At 46.9% G+C, this 18,745-nt stretch overlaps 1 protein-coding gene across 1 annotated transcript; it reads left to right on the top strand.

The window, feature by feature from the left end:
• The first annotated feature begins 419 nt into the window (after window positions 1–419).
• Window positions 420–8,424, top strand: LOC142892309 (homeobox protein Dlx3b-like). Its single transcript, XM_076032356.1, has 3 exons — window positions 420–1,119; window positions 4,177–4,361; window positions 6,557–8,424. The coding sequence occupies exons 1-3, from the start codon at window positions 669–671 to the stop codon at window positions 7,025–7,027; spliced, it is 1,107 nt and encodes a 368-aa protein (XP_075888471.1). The 5' UTR covers window positions 420–668; the 3' UTR covers window positions 7,028–8,424.
• The last annotated feature ends 10,321 nt before the right edge of the window (window positions 8,425–18,745 follow it).

Below are 18,745 nucleotides of genomic sequence, written 5' to 3'. Positions count from 1 at the left end.
ATATATATATATATATATATATATATATATATATATATATATATATATATATATATGAGAGAGAGAGAGAGAACAGGTCGAGGCAAATGCAGTGGGAGACTTGCACGGCCTCGCCAGCTGTTTACGCGCAGCGGCCGCAGGCTCGAGAGAGAGAGAGAGAGAGAGAGAGAGAGAGAGGGTTTACTGGAGGTTTGTGTGGGCAGCGCGGGGCAGCCAGACAGGCGACAGTCAGCGCTGTCTTGGCTTCGGGGCAGAGGCAGGCAAAGGCAGAGCCAGCCAATGGGAAAGGAGACGTCCACCCCCCCCCCCCCCCCCCCACCCCACCAACCACCCCCTTTCCTCCCCCGCCCCCCCCTCCGTCCTGCCCGGTTTGGCTGAGGCTAGGCGCGCCCTGTAATTACGAGCTCTAGTTGGGTTGGGCGCCGCCGCCACGGTGGACAAGCCCGGCCGCTGCCGCTGCTGCTGCTGCTGCGTCAAGGAAGAGAGAGAGAGAGAGAGAGAGAGAGAGAGAGAGAGAGAGAGAGAGAGAGAGAGAGAGAGTGAGTGAGTTCGGGACTCCGGCAAGCAACTGCGCGTTCACACACGGCACAGAGTTAGCACGGGGAAAAGACTGTGCTATACATATCCATATAATAAATATAGATGTACATATACATCTATATTTAAGGATGAACGGCCAGTGCTCACCTGTCTACGAGGAGAAGAAGCCCTCCCTCACGGGCGCCGGCGGCTCCATCTCCACCAGCAGCACCACCACCAGCAGCAGCGCCACCAACTCCAGCACCAAGGAATCCCCGACTCTGCCGGAGTCCTCGTCCACCGACATGGGCTTCTACAGCGGGCAGGGCGCGCTGCACGCCTCGCAGGATTTCTACCAGCAGCAGCAGCAGCAGCAGCAGCAGTACTCGGCGCAGCAGCAGCAACAGCAGCAGCACATGAACCCCTACGCGTACCACCACCATCACCACCACTACAACCTGAACGGCCTGGCGGCGGCGGTGGGGGGCGGCTACCCACCCGTGGGGAAGGCAGAGTACCCGCCGTACCCGCACCCGGCGGGCTACAGGGAGCACGGCGGCGGCTTCGGCAGGGACGTCCCGGCGGCGCTGCAGGACGCTGGTGAGTCGGTCGCTGCTCGCTGCGCATGTAGGCGCTCAGTGACGGAAAGAAAGAAAGGAAAGACAGAAAGAAAGGAAAGACAGAAAGAAAGAAAGAAAGAAAGAAAGAAAGAAAGAAAGAAAGAAAAAAAGCAGTTAAAGTTGAACGCAACTTTCTTAAGATGAGCCCCCCACACACGTATGCGTCCAAAGAAAGAAAGAAAGAAAGAAAGAAAGAAAATTGAGAATTGTCTTAAAAAAACAGTTCAAGTTGAACGCAATATTTTTAAGTTGATCCCCTCACACACGTACAGAAGTATGCTCTCAAAGAAAGAAAGAACGAACGAAAGAAAGATTGAGTTGAAATTGTGTTTAAAAAAAAACAAAACAAAACAAAACAAAACCAGTTAAAGTTGAACGCAACTTTTTTTTTTTCCAAGTTGACCCCCCCCCCCCCCCCCCCCCCCCGCCGCCCCCTCTGACTTTTTGCGCAAGTTATATCGCCTAAGCCGCACTGACCGCCGTCCGCAGCCTCATCCAGCCACGCAGGCGCAGCAATTGCGCACCGGTTTCATTGCCAGTGGAGTTTTTCCAAAACGCTACTTACATTTTTAGTTTTTTTTTGCTCTTCTTCTCTTAATTGGTCCCCATTAGATTACTGCCACTACAAAAGCAAAAGCCACAAAGTGAACTGCTGCGGAGGAGACGCGCTGTTCTGTTCAAACCCACGTTTTCCACACCAGGTTTATCTTGCTGGCTGCCGCAGCTGCGGAAGTAGCACTACCTGAAAGGTAGGTAGGTAGGTAGGTAGGTAGGTTAGTAGGTAGGTGTTGGTGCGTTTGGCCAATTAAGGCAATGCTGCTGCTTTTTCAGGTTGGAGTTTTTTTTTTCCCCTCCCTTGATGTGGGAACTTTAGTCTTTAGTTCACACAGATGCTCAGTGCTCGGGGCACAATTTCTCCTGCATGCAAAAGGGGGTTTGAGGGGATTTCACTTGGTTCTGGTGTTAGAACCTTTACGCACGCCAGATTTCTGCGTGTGAAGTGAATTTCAATGCATTGTTGGAGGACTTCTTTTTTTCATTTTATTTTATTTAGAAGAAGAAGTTAGCTTCTGAGGTGGAGATGACGGCAGAAGGGCCTGGAAACCAAGACCTTCTCTCTCTCTCTCTCTCTCTCAGGCTCAACAGGGAGAACGCTGGAGTTTCGTGGAGATGAAGTGATTGAGGTTTTATTTCGCTGACCGCGAACGAAGGCCGCTTGCAAGAGTTTTTTTTTTTTTTTTTTTTTAATGTATTTATTTATTTTTTTTAAATCTGATTTAAAATTTTCACAGCAAAGCTTCAAACTTAAGATTGAGCAGAGCAGCCGAGTGAGTGAAGCCACGTCTCACAGCGTCAGGCCAAGTCTCCTCTCGGCGGCAGAGGAAACAAAACTTTACCAACACGAGCTGCACCAAACGTGGAAGCACGGAAGCGAGCGGCCGGTCTGAGAAGGTCAAGACATTGCATTGAAAAATCTTAAGTGCCAAGTGAATTTGCAGGGGCCGCTACGGTGTTATTAAAGGGTCGTAAAAAAAAAAAAAAAAAAAAAAAAAAGGCAGCGGTCGGAACGACAGAACATCATTTCTGGCTCTCTGGAGTCGAGTCGGTGTTCCCTTTCGGCCCGGACTGTTGCTGCGTCACTTCAAAAAAAAAAAAAAAAAAAAAAAAAAAAAAAAACAACCAAAAAAAACAAAACAAAACAAAACAAAAAAAAAACAACGACGAATCTTTTCCCCTTTGGCCCTTTTCTCGAGCTGGGAAACTAGGCAAAAGCGAAGAAACCCGACAGACGGGCGCGAGCGCCGTGTCTCTGGCATTCCTCGCTGGGAGTTGACTCCGCCAAGCGCACCCCCCCCCCCCCCACCTCTCCCCCCCCGCCCCCCCGGGGACTTTGGCCGGCAGCCAAGCAACTTCAGGTGTCACGACATGTCAGTCAGCCTTGGCCTTTGAATCATGCGGCGAGGATGGCTTCTTATCGTGCCAGTCTGTGGCCACGCCCAGGCCGATAGGGGAAAAAACAAATGGGAGGGCGACGCAGCGACGCGGTGGGTTTGCCCGACCGCGCTTTTCGGATGATACGCGAACGAAGAAGAAGAAGAAGAAGAAGAAGAAGAAGAAGAAGAAGAAGAAGAACACACAGTGACCTGTATCAAAATTTCCTTCATCAGATCGGTTTTGGATTGACGTGTGTCTGTGCTTTTGAAATCCCGAATTGCCTGCCATCAGTATTCAAATCAGAAGTGATGTCTTTAAATTGCACCGTGCCGGCTGTATGGATGCAGCACATGTCGCCTGTCTACGAGTGAATTAACGGAAACACAAAAAAAAACGAATTATTTACTTCTCGCAAGGGAACTGCCGAGATTGTTTTCCCGACTGCCACGACCTGGCAGACATCCTCGGCGGGAATTTGAAACGTCACGTGAGCCCTCGTTATCCTCCACCGCGCCACCTCTGATAGGTTCGTGCTAGCGAAAGTTGGGTTTCTTTTTTTTTTTCCCCAATAGAAAGAAAGTCCTGTGTATCAGTCAAGTCATGTTGTCTTCAATTACTAGCTTGCCCCTCTGAGGGAGTCCCGCGTAAAAACATCTTTGTTGAGGGCAGGAAAATAACCCAAACAAGGAAAATGCAGCAAGGAATCAGATCCAGGAGTCGCAGCGCCGCTGGTTGAGTGATGGGTGCAGCGGGGGCCTCCTCGAGGCTACATGAAAAAAAGCAACCTATAAATCTCCGTCTCGCTCCTCCGCTGTGGGACGCTCCGACCAAAATTATAAGTTGAGCGCGCTGGTGGAATTTCTTTGAAATCTTGGCGTCGTAGCCGCTTGTGTGGCTATTTTTGTGCCGCGGCTCCACTGCACAAGACTGCAGCTCGCGGAGGAGCCCCGAGAGAAAGAAGGGCCCGGAAAATCTCACGCAACTTTGTTCCTCAACCCCCCCCCCCCCACCCCCCAGAACATAAAAAAAACACGACAAAACAATCTTTAAAGCCGCGGCCGCAGTGACGGTGACTCTGCCCCTGTTTTCTTCCCCCGTGCAGTGAAAGAGGAGCCCGACGTGGAGGTGCGGATGGTCAACGGGAAGCCCAAGAAAGTGCGCAAGCCCCGGACCATCTACTCCAGCTACCAGCTGGCGGTGCTGCAGAGGAGGTTCCAGTCGGCGCAGTACCTGGCCCTGCCGGAGCGGGCCGAGCTGGCGGCGCAGCTGGGCCTTACGCAGACACAGGTCAGACCTGCTGGTGGTGGGGGACGGGGGGTTGGAGGGGCGAGAGGGCCGATAGAAAGCAGTGCCGGGGTGATGCAAGAAGGAGAGGATGGATTTGAACAACGGCACCAAAAGCACGTATGCGACAGCTGAGCGGCAAAAGTTCAAAAGAAAAATGACCGGATTCCCAAGTGTCGTTTCTGAATAGGCGTGTGCTGTTTAGGCTGAAAGGGAACGTACTGCCAGAGGCTAAGTAAGTAAGTAAGTGAAAAAAAAAACCAAAAAAACAAAACACAAAAATTAGCAAAACAAATTATTTTTGTTTTTTAAGTTTAAGTTTAGTCTAGTTTAAACATGTAAAAAGATAATTAGCAACATATACATGCATCGTTCATAAACCAGGTCAAAACGGGGGAAAAAAAACACCTCAATTCCTTCTCATATTCATTAAATACACTCATTTTAAAGAGTCTTTTGAATTTAATTCCACATATTCACTCCTTCAGTTGTGAAGGAATGCTGTTGAATGTTTGTTGTTTTGTTAAATATACATTTTTATACTATACATTAGAGTTCATCTTTAATACTATTTACTATCTCTCAGTTGCAACAACCCCTGAATACCGGCAGGTTGTTGAAGGAAGGCAAAATTATCGTTGAAAAAAAGAAAAATAAGTTATTTTGTAAGTGAGAGTAGCTAGCGCTGTAGCTAGCGTCAACAGCGGCAGAACTATCTATAGCTCGTGTAGGTCAATGAACCATATCTGGTCATTTCCAGAGGCAATATTATTGCATATAATGATAAATGTGACAGCAACTCAGTAGCGTTTCTACGGCTAAACAAACAGAGCATAAAAGAGAGTGCGACCCAGACTAATCTGGTGTTAGCCGGTGTTAGCGTCGTGTCAGCCTGCCTTAGGCCGGCGTTGCTCTGTGGCCTTAAGGCCTTAAACCTTCACTATTATCTTTGCTCAAGCGATAAAAAACGGCGTCGGTTGTGGAACGGGTTGCTTTTATCGCGGCGGCGGCTGTCAATCATTGTCGAGTGCTATGCTTGAGCTACGTGCACACGCGTCAAGAAAAACAAACAGGGAGTAGCTTCAGACACGTCACTGGCACGCTGTCATGTGTGCGGCGCAGGTGGAAGCGCTCGTGGTGTCCTTGTGTGACATTCACCTGCTGCAGGAAAGTGAAATATTATGAAATATTGCTCACCTGATGATCTATCTGTCTATCTACATCGCATTTCTGCAAATACACACACTAAACAACACTAAGCAATAAATAAATAACACTAAATATGAAAACATGAAGTCTTTAGAACAGATCTATCTATCTATCTATCTATCTATCTATCTATCTATACATGCAGACATACATTGTATGAATTTAGATGTTTGTCTTTTTTGTTAAAGCAGTTCTTGCAGTAGCGTCAACTCAAACAAGGTCAGTTTGAATTTACTTACTGGTGAGCATCAGGTTAATAAGGCAGGTCCCTGTTTTGATTTGCTTTCTGCCCAGTTGCTCTCACGCCTATCAAACTTGCCTCCGCAGCAGTGTGTTAGCTTTGAGTCCAAGCATGTGTCATTTACAGGAATCTCGAAGCTTATCATTGAAGTTGTCATTTCTTCTTAACAAGGTGCTTCAGTGCCGACATGAGCGCGGGAATAACCCAATACGTGAAATGGGCTGTTCACTTGCTTGCAATATGCTTTTCCTGCCAGTAGGTGATGTATACACTGGGCTTTTAAAGGTCAAGTGTGTAATATGAGACATTGGGAAGAAACAGCGACATCAAGTGGTTACATTTTAGATTGCAGCGCTCACCCTCTCAACCTCCCTCTCCTGAGCTCGCCAGTGAACTACGGTGGCCAGTGCACCCAAACCTGGAAACCTCGTCCACCTTCTACACGAGGACGTGAATGTTCACCCTGATTGCGAAACATGCTGTCAGGCAGCTGGATTGGCTTCCTTAGAAATATGGTGGTGCAAGACCCTTGATCTATGTATGTTCCCATATATAAATAAGAACCGTTCTACGACTAGGAAAACCAAATTACTTTCATTGTACTGCGAGAAAACACATTCATTAACGTATTTATAGGTAGTATATGAAGATTTTACCAACCACCAAAAATCGTAAATCAGGCCACCCTTAAGGTGTAAACAATGTCATTTCGATTCGCAGGTAAAATGTTCAATGCGTTCTTCCACAGGTCAAAATCTGGTTCCAGAATCGCCGCTCAAAGTTCAAGAAGCTGTACAAGAACGGCGAGTTCCCTCTCGGCGACATTGCTCTCGACCACAGTCCGGACGCCAGCGACTCCATGGCCTGCAACTCCCCTCCGTCGCCCGCCGTCTGGGAAAGCAACAACGGCAGCAACAACGGCAACACCACCACCACCACCAACAACAACACTAGCAGCGGCAACGCTAGCAACAGCAGCAGCAACGGCGTTAAGAATAACGCAGTGATGGATCCGACCAGCAGGGGGCAGGGTCCCTACGAGCCTGCGGTCGATTCCTCGCACGGCTTCATGGGAGATTACGCGCACCAGAACTGGTACCAGCAGCAGCAGCAGCAGCAGCAGCAGCACAGCGCCCATTTGGGGCTGGCGCCCACGGGCCCCGCCCACCACGCGGCTTCCGCGCCGCCGGCTGCGCCCAGCATGGGAGCCGTGTACTGACCGCCAGGGTTCGAACGGTGCTTCCTGTGGATGCTGTTAAAAAAGCACAGACAGAGCTCATCGCCGGACGCAACTCTTGAAAACCTGATTGCGCGTGTTGCTCAACTTGGCTGTTGGACGGTAGAAATGTTGGATCGCGAACAAGCGGTGCCCTCTCCTCGCCCTGCCGGCTCGTACGCTACTAGCATCGCGGCTATGCTGGAGATGGGGGGGCGGGGGCAAGGTTAGGAGTGTATGACAGCTCACTTTGGTGCTCAGACTGATAACTTTTTTTTTTTTTTTATATATATTAGCCATATCCGATATTGCTTTCTTCTCAATACTGACCGTAGTCCTACTTTGACTTTAGACTTTATTTATTCACTCAAAAACATTTTTCCCTCCTTCCCCCTTTCGACAGCAAGTCCCCTCTTCAGCTGAATACTACTGAGATAATCCCAAAGACAACAGGCAACACTGTAGGACAGGGGAACCTTTGGCAAAAAATAAATACATTTTATATATATATATGTATATATATATACATATATATGTACAGATACATATGTATATATGTATATATATATATATATGCATAAATCATTCATACACGTGACAGGTTGGCAGGAGAGTCTGGGAAATGACGCCTAATTGGCTTGTTTTCTTCACATTCATACACTGACTCCAGGACTTGGAACATACTGTGAGAGTAACGTCATGAATATGAATCCAGTGGAAAGCAGAGTTCTGCACTTCCTGCGGGTTTGCATCCAAACGAGATGACATAAAAAGGCGAAGCATGTGTAAAGTGTGGCTGTATTAGGTGAAAGACACAACTCAAGGTAGGTCTTAGATATGAAAATAGATACACGAGGTTCCAGACGAGCAAAAATGAATCTAGGTCAGCGGGTGGAATCTTTCCTGAAAACCTTTGGACCAGTTCCATCTCTTTGGTTCGGAGCCAATAAGGAAGTGTATTGGAACGTGACCGGACAGACCTTCCAACCACAATTGCATTCTGTACTTGCTAGCCTCCGCTGGCTCCTCGAGGGCTTCTTATTGAAGAGCGACTGCTGTCGTGATGTGTGGGTAGCCGCAGGACGCAGCAGCATTTAACTGGACTCTCGCTAAAAGGCAGCCAAGAGTGAAACGATGGGATGTTTTCGCCAAGAAAAAAAAAAAGCCATCCGTGCCTTTCTCTGTTACTTTTTCTTTTTTTTTAAATGTGAAAATGCCATTCACTTCTGGTTAAGCGACTTCTACCACGGCATCCTGTAAGCATTAGCTATAGGCCAGCAGTCGCTCGCTTGATATATCGATTGAACTATACATATCGTCTTCTACCGCGGCTTCCGAGTGCAGCTTGCAGTGGTGGCTTCCTGTTTTCTTTGTCACGAATAAAGAGAAGAATGACCGGCAATGGATTGAAAAATGCTTCCCGTCGTAGGTTGGCAAGACGGACGATTTGGTGAAGAAGAAACGTGGATAGCCAGGGCTGACTGAAGGTGTCGTGGTCTGATTCTCAAAGACATTTTTCACGGTAAAGAGGTTGAGGTTCAACAGTTGAGCCCCTTTCCCACTGGCCCCAAACCCCCCCCCCCCCCCCCCCGTTCAAATCCGCTAATTGGCTTTAATCGGCTCAGCTCCGATCAGCTTGCAGTGGGAAAGCCAGGCCCGCGTCAATACGCTAATTTACGTGATGACGTTGCGCTAATAATATCTTGCGTATATTACGTACCGAAACTAAGCTAAACCCGACGCGGCTAGCGTTGTCGCGTTGTCGCGTTGTCGCGTTGTCGCGTCGACTCAAAAAGTCACGCGCGAGTCGTTTTGCCTGAAAGTGATGATGAGGCAGCTGGGGGTAAAAAAAAAAAAGAAAAAAGAAAAGGTGAGCTCAGACGCTCCAACATCAGCCTCGGCCTCCGCAGACGCTCCTGCGCGTGGTGTGTTTTCTTTGGGGGGTGATTATAGAGAGCCAGACGGTGAGCCAGTAATTTATACTTTATGGATTTTTTTGTGAGCTGTTAAAAGGCTCCTCTGGCAAATGCGGCGTCTCCCTCCGCAGCGTAAGCCAAGATATCCTAAATCCCCCGAGGCAGAAGAAGAGCTTCTTGCACCACCGCAGGGGTTTGTATTTTTGTAGAGTAAAAAAAAAGGCATCTCTTACCTGATGTTTTCTGTTAACTTTACATTTTTTTTTTTTTTTTTTTTTTTAAATTAGCAGTCTTAATACTGAATATCAGAATGCCAAGGTGCCAATGTTTCCTGTAACTCAACCACATCTCTGTGTCTTAACAAATCTTTCTCTCTCTCTCTCTCTCTCTGCCAGTTCATTTATGTATATAAAATGTGTAAATCAAGAGGTTTACATTATGACAAAAAAGACAGAAGACCCCCTCATCACGTTGCACTTTTTTTTTTTTTTTCTTACAAATTTTTTACTTTGGTAAATTCAAAGGGCGACACGGTGGCGCAGTGGTTAGCGCTGCCGCCTCACAGCAAGAAGGTCGTGGGTTCGATTCCGGGGCCCGGACCTGGGACCTTTCTGTGTGGAGTTTGCATGTTCTCCCTGTGTCTGCGTGGGTTCTCTCCGGGTTCTCCGGCTTCCTCCCACACTCCAAAAACATGCATGTGAGGTCAATTGAACACTCTAAATTGTCCGTAGGTGTGCATGTGAGTGTGAATGGTTGTCTGTTTCTATGTGGCCCTGCGATGAACTGGTGACTTGTCCAGGGTGTCACCCTGCCTTCGCCCTATGACAGCTGGGCTAGGCTCCAGCAGACCACCGTGACCCTGAATAGGAATAAGCGGGTATAGAAGATGAATGAATGGTAAATTCAAAAAATATCTGTATCCTGCTTCGACACAAAACATGACCCCGACCTCTGTGAAGCTATTTGGACTTATAATTTGCATACCAAGTTGGTGATAAAGTATTTAAAAAAAAAATACTAAGTTGTACATATATATATAAATATAAATATATTCTATTGACATGTGCCGTACTCAGGTTTTTTATTTATAGTTTCAAACTGTAGTTCAAAAGTGGCACAAATGTTTTGTGTCTTAGGAGCCTTCTTTTTTTTTATTTTGAGAAAATGACCTAAAAAATAAAACACCTTTATTTAAGCGGGGTGTCAGCGTTTTATTCACACACACACACACACACACCAACGCACACACACACACGCGCACGCATCGGAAACTGAGAGCGCAAGTGGTGCCGTTTGGGCCTCCGTGAGTCAGTCGACAGATACAGGTTGCGCCCGTCTATATATTACAGACACGTCCACAGAGTGCGTGTAAAGAGGCTGTGGGAGGTGACAGAGCTGCAGACATTCTGGAGTCTCGGGACTCTAATAACACACCGCTGACACAGAGGAAGATGGGTGTACACCGCTTTCATGTGGCACACAGTTGGAAAGGGGAGGAGAGATGCGTGCGTGTGTGTGAGAGAGAGAGGGAGAGAGAGAGAGAGAGAGAGAAGGCCAGCTCTCTCAAGCAACCAACCCCGCAGGTTAGCCGACAAAAAGAGGGCGTGACGACGGGGAAGAAATATAGAAAAAAAAACCTGAAGCCCTCTCAGTGCATTCACAAATCACATGCTTTTGTTCTAAATACTTCATATTTTCATATTTAGGGTTTTGTGTTGCGTGTGCATTTGTGGAAATGCTAGCTAGCTAGCTAGATAGATAGATAGATCGATGGATAGATAGGGAATGTGTATCACTCTCACAGTCAAAACAATTAAAGAGTTGAGGGATAAAGGACATACAATTGACAACATAATAATACAATATGTAATAGTACAACATAATAAGCAACTTGTCAGACAAGTCGCAGAAGTGCTGTGGTGGTGCAGTTGTTCTGGCTAGCCTTGGTGTTAGCCAGCCAGTAGCTAGTAGCTTGCACCTCGAGCTGCAGCGACACAGTTCAGTTGTGGTTGTGGCCTGTTAGCAGTTCGCTGTTAAAGGAATAATAAAAAAAAAAAAACAGTAAGAAGAAAAGAAGCCTGTAGAAATCCGAAATTTAGACTCCCTGCAGATCAGTGAAAATGCAATGATTTGTGCACCACACATCAATTGTGCTGCATTGCCCGCAGAAAAACATACAAATTATGACATATGCACAGTAAATTGTATTGGTTCTCAGGAAAAAGGCCCTCTGATTCTACAATGAGATGTGTGTCTCCTAAGAGTTCAAGACAAACGACTTGCAGATCCGACTTGGAACGATTCCACGCCGTTTGCTGTGTTTGTTTCACCAGGGCCAATCCAACCTGCGGCCTCTCTGTTTTTGGCGTGTTTGGTTCGAACGGAAATTCATTTCAAAAGAGTGAGAGCGGTTTTGGCATGGCCGCAGGCCGGTACGTCAAGGCGCCACCCAACCCGCCAGGTGAGGTGAGAAATGAGACCGGGCAGCGCGCAGGGACGGCGGCTTGATCGAAGCGATAGGATCAGATCGTTTACACGTGCATGAGATCAGAGGAGCGTCGCCGCTTTAAAGAGAAAAAAAAAAAACACTGTCGCGATCAGGTGACGGTCGGCCGCTGCAATCAAGCTGAGACTCGCCTCAGCTGTCCATTCGCTCCACTGAGACGAGGGAGAGATTCTCCGTTTTCTCCCGCCGTTCTCTGAACACCTTGTTTTTGGGCCTCGCGACCGGCCGATTGTAGACTTTTGGGCTCTGCTCCGCAGACGGCCTCCAAAAAAAAAAAGGGGGGGGGGGGTGGCGCTGATGAGATCCACATGACGAGGATCCAGGAAATGACTGGCCTGGTTCCTGATGCGTCGTTGCACTGTGTCTCCGACGCCCCAGCGTCGTTAAAATGTGACGGCGGCAAATCGTTTTGCACGATTCAAAAACCCTGGAGGAAGTTTTAATGTCTTTGGTAAAGAAAAAAATAAATAAATAAAAAAAAAAAAAACATATACAGGGTGTCCAAAGATTTTTGACATCATTTCAAAAGCAATAATCTTGAAATCGACTAACGAAATTGAACAGTGCAGGTGTTGAACATCATGGGTTTATTATGGGAATATGTGCACCGCCTGTGACACGGCAACACTGGGCCAACTGGGTGTACCGTGTAACAACTGGGTGACTGTGCGAGTGTAAGGGCACGCACGGCTCGACCTGAAAAGAGAGCAAAAATAAAACATTCAAAATAAAATCTATATACATATGTATATATATACATATGTATATATATATATATATATATATATATATATATATATATATATATATATATATATGAATATATGTATATATACAGTATATATACATGTATATACTGTATATATATAAGAATCATATATGCATATGATTCTTTTTTTTTTTTAAATCATGAATGAACTAATTATGATAATTGAATTTTCATTTCATGCAAATGCAATGTATTGTTTCTCCTGCCAGCAACCGGCCTCGTCCTTATTTACGACCGCTCTCTCTCTCTCTCTCTCTTTCCAGAATTGCACTATTTGGCAGATGGTTTGGGCGCAACAATGATAATCCACTTGGCACGCCGCTCTTTTCTTTTCTTTTTTTTTTTCCCGCGGCAGGAGAAGAGGGTGTGGACCCTGAGCTGCTGATCCACCGGGACATCGTCCCTGTTTGTTTAGGGCTCTTACCTTCCTGCGCTGAGCCCTCAGCTTCCAGGTGTCACGCAGGAATGCACTTGAACATCACTGGCGGGGTGGGAGGGGGGGGGTTCGCGGGGTGGTTGGGGAGGTTGGGGGAGGGGGTTGCTGGGGGACTTGTAGCAACCTGTGACTACCACTTCCACAGGAAAACCCTCCCCCCCCCCCCACCCCCCTTTTTCTTTTCCAGAAGAGCCGTCGTAGCTTGTGATTTCAAACGAGGCGTTCGACAACAAAAGGATTCCTAAGAATATCCCGACGCCGCCCTACAAACAAGAGAGAGAGAGAGAGAAAAAAAAAAAATCAATTCATAAAGTGTTACATAAAGGGAGAGGTGAGCTGGAGAGGTGAGACGAGGTGAGACGAGGTGACGACATCTGCTGCTTGCTGCTCGCTGCTGTCGGTGACGGGAGGTTGAGTTTTAGAACAGCGGCGTGAAAGACTTGAAACCTGGCGCTGCTCCGCTGCCTCCCTCCGGCCGTGACTCACCCACCTGCAGTTTGGAAAAGCCGATAATCACCAGAGCCGGTATCTTGTCATTTCATTTTCTTAGTCTTTACACAGAAAAAAAAACAGCAGGTCTGTGTCGCCGGCGTTCGCTAGAGTTGAGGCTCGTTTTTTTTCTTTCTGACCGCGTTTCCAATCGAGGATTCCTCGGAATTAGACACGCGCCTTGCAAACGGAGGCACTTCCCAGGTCCAGACATCCACCCATCCATTAGCAATGTCCGCCCCCGTCCTGCACTCAGAGTTGCAGGGGGTCTGCGGGAGAACTGAATGAAATACATTCCAAAAATAGACAGTTGCAGCACCTGGATGCATCTAAAAACTATGAATCCATCCCCGTGTATCCACACACCGGTGACGAGTCCCGTAGAAAGCAGGAGGCGCCGGGGCCACCGTGGGTCAGTGGTGAAAATCTGCCCTCTTCACTACATCATCAGTTTTAATTTAGGTTATAAAACAAGGTGCAAAAAGAGGATCGTGGTGCAAATGGAGGCGCTGCCAGAAATGAAAACACATACTTAATCTTCAAATGCGCTGCAAGCAGAGAAGCAATGCAGAACACAACGGATGCAAACCGAGAAAACGCTGCATAAACCAGACACTATGCAGGGGGCGCTCTCTCCAAGGACGGCTGACTGACGGTGTTTCAAACAACAGCGGGAAGGTACGACTTAATGTGACTTATATCCAGAGTATGTTTTACGGCAGTTTCTACGAGAAACCTTCTGGCTGTCGAGTCGACTGGTATCCATCAATCCCGAGTCCATTGAGTCAAAGACTGACCGAGACTGACCGAGAAGAAAAGTGGTGAGTCCTGAGCCCAGTCTTGAGAGTAAGACCGATCTTGAGAACTACAACACTAGCGTACATCCTTTCTTTAGCTCTGTTTATTAAAATAAAGTTGTTGTTTTGTTTTTTTGTTTTTGTTTGCTTTTCTGTTCTGCAACCTGGAGTTGTGTGCGTTCTGGGTCCTGCCTCCTGATCACCCCACCCGGCACGACAAGAGTGGTTTGACAGGCAAGTCACAGCAATCACAGAGAGGTTCCGCAGCCTTGCGATGAAATGCAACCAGAGAGCGACTGGCTCCAGCAATTCACTGATCTGAGAAAATGTCATCTTTGCTTCTGGATACTGGGCAGCGCAAACGGTGTAAAATCTTCCTGTTTAAGTGTCTTTGATGTACACATACAAGGCACAAGTCAAAGCGGTGCTAAATGCGACTGTAACATAATGGGTAAAAGCCGGGAGTTGCTCAGGAGTCGACCGACCCGGTTCTTCTCAATGAGCTGAGCCGGGAGATTTGGTTTGGTAAAAGTGACTGGGCTGTGCCGGATTAGTTGGGAAGATTACTTTGCAAATGTAATTGGTTAAGTTTAGTTACCCAATTGAAAATGCGATTGCGGCGTGACCATTTCAATTACTTTATCAAAGTAATGTAACGAATTTCACTTGATTGCATTTTGATTACTTTTATAAATTTTGAGGAAGTGCTCTCGACTGTTAAGAGCCGAGCTTCCAACTTCCAGCAGCACTAGAAAACAAGATGCCACATGTGTCGTGAGGTTCGACATGCACATTTTGGAGTCAAACTTCAGTTCTTCAACCTGGGCAATTATATTTGCGCCCATTTCTGAGCCAAAAGCCATTTTTTTTTTCTACTTCCGTCACTGCAATGTGTTTTTAATTTTTTTTTTTTTTATCGACATTGTTGTTGCTGCAACTTTGAAATTGCTCAGACTACGCTCCAGAGAGACACAATTCAACTGGCACGTGAGTGGATGGGGGTGCTTTGCAATTCTGAACTGTGCAGGTGAACCAATCGGGAGCATCGGAATAGTATCGTACTCGGACAGCGCTCGTCCCAAGCCAGTACACGAGAAACCCACACGGCAGCAACAACAAAGTGATTAAACATAAAACCCAGACTTTTTAGTAAACATTGGCCAGATGTAATCAAAATCGTGTTCACGAATAATTCCACAAGTAACTGTAATCTAATTTCACACTTTGTCCAGTAATGTAACTGATCACAAATATGTCTATTTTGTAATTCAATTACGTAGCGTTACAATGTAACCCGTTACTCCCCAACACTGGACGACACAGTGCGTGCAAGCGCGCATTGGAGGAAGTTGGGATCATCGAGCCAAGGAGGGCAGTCAAGGAGGCCCCCTTGAGGCTGCCTCATGCATTGGAGGACATTGCTGTCCATATGTATCACCAGTATATGTTACTTATATGTGGCTGAGCGCGGTGTGAAACAGTGGTGACCTGCGTAAATTCCCCCCCGAAAGCGGCAGGAACAACAAAATGATCCTTTCCTACACAACCTTTTTTCTGTTGTGTGAGTCCTGGATAATTACAGACATTGTGTCTCAGTAAAACGAGAGAGACGTGTCAAATAGTTTCCATCGAGGTTTAAAAGCTTTAAGAACCGTGCAGAGAGACTGAGAGGATCAGTCGATTAATAGCTACAAATCAGTGACTCACTGCTCCACCGGTGCAGGGGGCCGAGCCCTCCCCACCCCACACGCCCAACACACACACACACACACACACACAGACACCCCTTTTCATCAGGAGTCCAGAGCCGCAGTGGTGCAGTACCCCTGGCTGCTGTGAGGGGGCAGTGCAGCTGATTGTGGAAGCGTGACACTCTGGCTCTGGATGGAAAGCGAGAGAACTTCAAGTGTGACCGGTGGAGCGTTTGGTTGTAAAGGCATTTTTCTTTTTCCATACAAAGGTTACCTGCTTTGCCTACTCGTAAATACAAAGAGTGGCTAATTAGCCGTAGCACTTTTTCTTTTTTTTCTTCTCCTTTCCCCTTTGGACTCTTCCTCTGGCACTGCTGTTGGCCGCGATCCACACGGATGCAGACGACGTCGGACAAATTCCGACAAAACAACGCAGCCCACTGCGCCGCGGCGGTGGAGGCTACGCCGGCATTTGTTCCCTCTCACAGTGTGCGTCCACTTTAACGAGCGCATGCAAAGTGACCCCCGCCGTCCGCAACCTGTTTTAATTACGTGTGTGTTTGTCGGGCCCCTACACACACACACACAGACACACAGACACACAGACACAGACACACACACACACAAGCATCCCTTGTCTCCCACTCCTTGCTTATGTCTTTCCTGTTTTGGTATGCTTTGATTTTAGTCCCCCATTTTTTTTTTTTAATCGTTACTTCAATGTTAGCTGATTTTTAAGGGACATAGAAAAGAAAAGGAACAGATTCATAATACGTACAATTGTTTTGTTTTTGTGCGTCCCTCCACAACATGTCATAAATGTAAGGTTATCCTGTGCAAAAAAATATAAGTGTCCAAATAATAAGACATCAGGTTTACAAAATAAAAGACATAAAGTGTTGCATTTAGTTTTTGGTCTGCCGTGTAACTCCCAAAAAAGTTTCCATGAGCTCATCATCCTGTCTTCCTCTTTCAAATGAATAAAGCACAGCTTCATAGGATGCCGTCTACACCACAGCATCCAACCATTCCCTCTGATTAGGACTCACACTTGTTTTCCACTTTCTTAAAAGCCCTCTAGAGGCGGTAGTCAGGTCCACCGTGATAACGATAATGTTTTTAATCATTGTGATCATTATTATCATTTTGACATGAAAATCATTCATTCATTCATCATTCATCTTCTATACCCGCTTATTCCTATTCAGGGTCACGGGGGTCTGCTGGAGCCTATCCCAGCTGTCTTAGGGCGAAGGCAGGGTGACACCCTGGACAAGTCGCCAGTTCATCGCAGGGCCACATAGAGACAAACAACCATTCACACTCACATGCACACCTACGGACAATTTAGAGTGTTCAATTGACCTCACATGCATGTTTTTGGAGTGTGGGAGGAAGCCGGAGAACCCGGAGAGAACCCACGCAGACACAGGGAGAACATGCAAACTCCACACAGAAAGGTCCCAGGTCCGGGCCCCGGAATCGAACCCACGACCTTCTTGCTGTGAGGCGGCAGCGCTAACCACTGCACCACCGTGTCTCCCTGATATGAGAATCCTTTAAAAAAAAAAACCCACAACACGACTATTACAGAATACATGGAACAACAAACAAGCTCTCGATGAACAACTAGCCGTGGATGCAAGTGCAAGTTCTTCTTCTTCTTCTTCTTCTTTTTTCTTTTTCTTTTTTCTTCTCCTTTTAACTGCTGTTATGCCCTCAGCTGTGCACGTGGCTTTAATTAAAAGTCTCTTAAATTTTTAGAACACAGGAAAAGATGCTGCGAATGTATCTTAATCTTCCGTAAATTGAATGTGCAAGTACCCTTTACCTCTTAAATGTTGTAATGCCAGCTGCTTTTATACCCATGTGGGTAACACACGCACGACACACACACACACACACACACACACACACATTGCTTCAAGAGGGATGTGAAGATGAGCTGATATTGATGGTGCACCAATACAGAGCACCGTTCATAAATTATTATTTTTTTGGTCTCAATGGAAGGCAAATGATTACAGTCCTCACAACTGAGTTGTCCAATGCGACTCCATTGCATTTGATTAGCACAACGCACTTCCAGATAGAATGGCAGACTCGCTAACGGCGCAAAGCTCTCGCCGCTACAGGCCCGGCTTCTTTTTCAACAAAGACATTTACAGCGCAACCAATATAACCAACATGCACTCACATGCATTGCACTCGTTCATGTCGGCACACCAGGAAATAGACCAGCCATGGGCAAACTGTGGCCCGGGGGCCATATGCGGCCCGCTGGCTTTTTAATCCGGCCTGCTGAACTTTAAAAAAAATGACATTAACAGTAAGTAAGTCATGAAATAGCTGTATTTCATCCATATTGTCATTCTTTGGAGAGTCATTTCATTAACTAGCTAAATGTCGCGGGGCTTCACACACACATATTTTGTAAATTTGCTTTTGTTCATTTTCAATTGAAAATAAAGCACATGTTTTCTACATGTGCCATGATATTTTTTCTCCTATGAGGTGGGTCACCAAAACGCTCCATCCATCCTCCGCGTTTGAGGACTCAATGTCGGGCGAAAACAATCTCCTTCCCGTCGGCTCATCTGCCGGTGAGCGCGTGTGAGGCCCACACCTCCCCTCCCCTCCCAACCACCCCCCCGATGCGTTCCTCCTTCTCTTTTACAGTCTTCCCAGCAGACGTGGCGTTGCCGCGCCCCCACCCCGACCCCGGCAGGCTCATTTTATCAGTTCATTAGGGACAATGCAATGTGTCTGAAGTCTGTGAAACAAAGTCTTGTATAAAAAAAAAAAAACAAAAAAAAAACACCCCGGTGGTGTGAACTTGTCTGCGGGGCGACAGGATGCTGCTCCGAGCGGTGGATTAAGGAAAAAAAAAAAAAGAAAGAAAGGAAAAAAAAAAAGTCGGAGCCCCCTGAAAAATTCCAGAGTCTGGCTCCGAGGAGCCTGTTTGATCCTCGGTAGCGGAGGAGAGAGATAGGGGGAAGGAAGGCGGGAAGGTGTGGGAAATGGAAACGCTGAGGGCCAGGAGTGGGCCAAACCAAAAAAAATCCTCCAACATTGTCTCACCACCGTCAGCCCCTGGTGACATCATCAGCGTCTCCG

Source organism: Nelusetta ayraudi, unplaced genomic scaffold (assembly GCF_046127955.1).
Source record: "Nelusetta ayraudi isolate G7.1 ecotype Tasmania unplaced genomic scaffold, CSIRO-AGI_Nayr_v1 ptg000034l, whole genome shotgun sequence".
Lineage (NCBI taxonomy): Eukaryota > Metazoa > Chordata > Actinopteri > Tetraodontiformes > Monacanthidae > Nelusetta > Nelusetta ayraudi.
The sequence above is the reverse complement of the archived record's forward strand: the minus strand, read 5'-3'. Positions and strand labels throughout refer to the sequence as shown.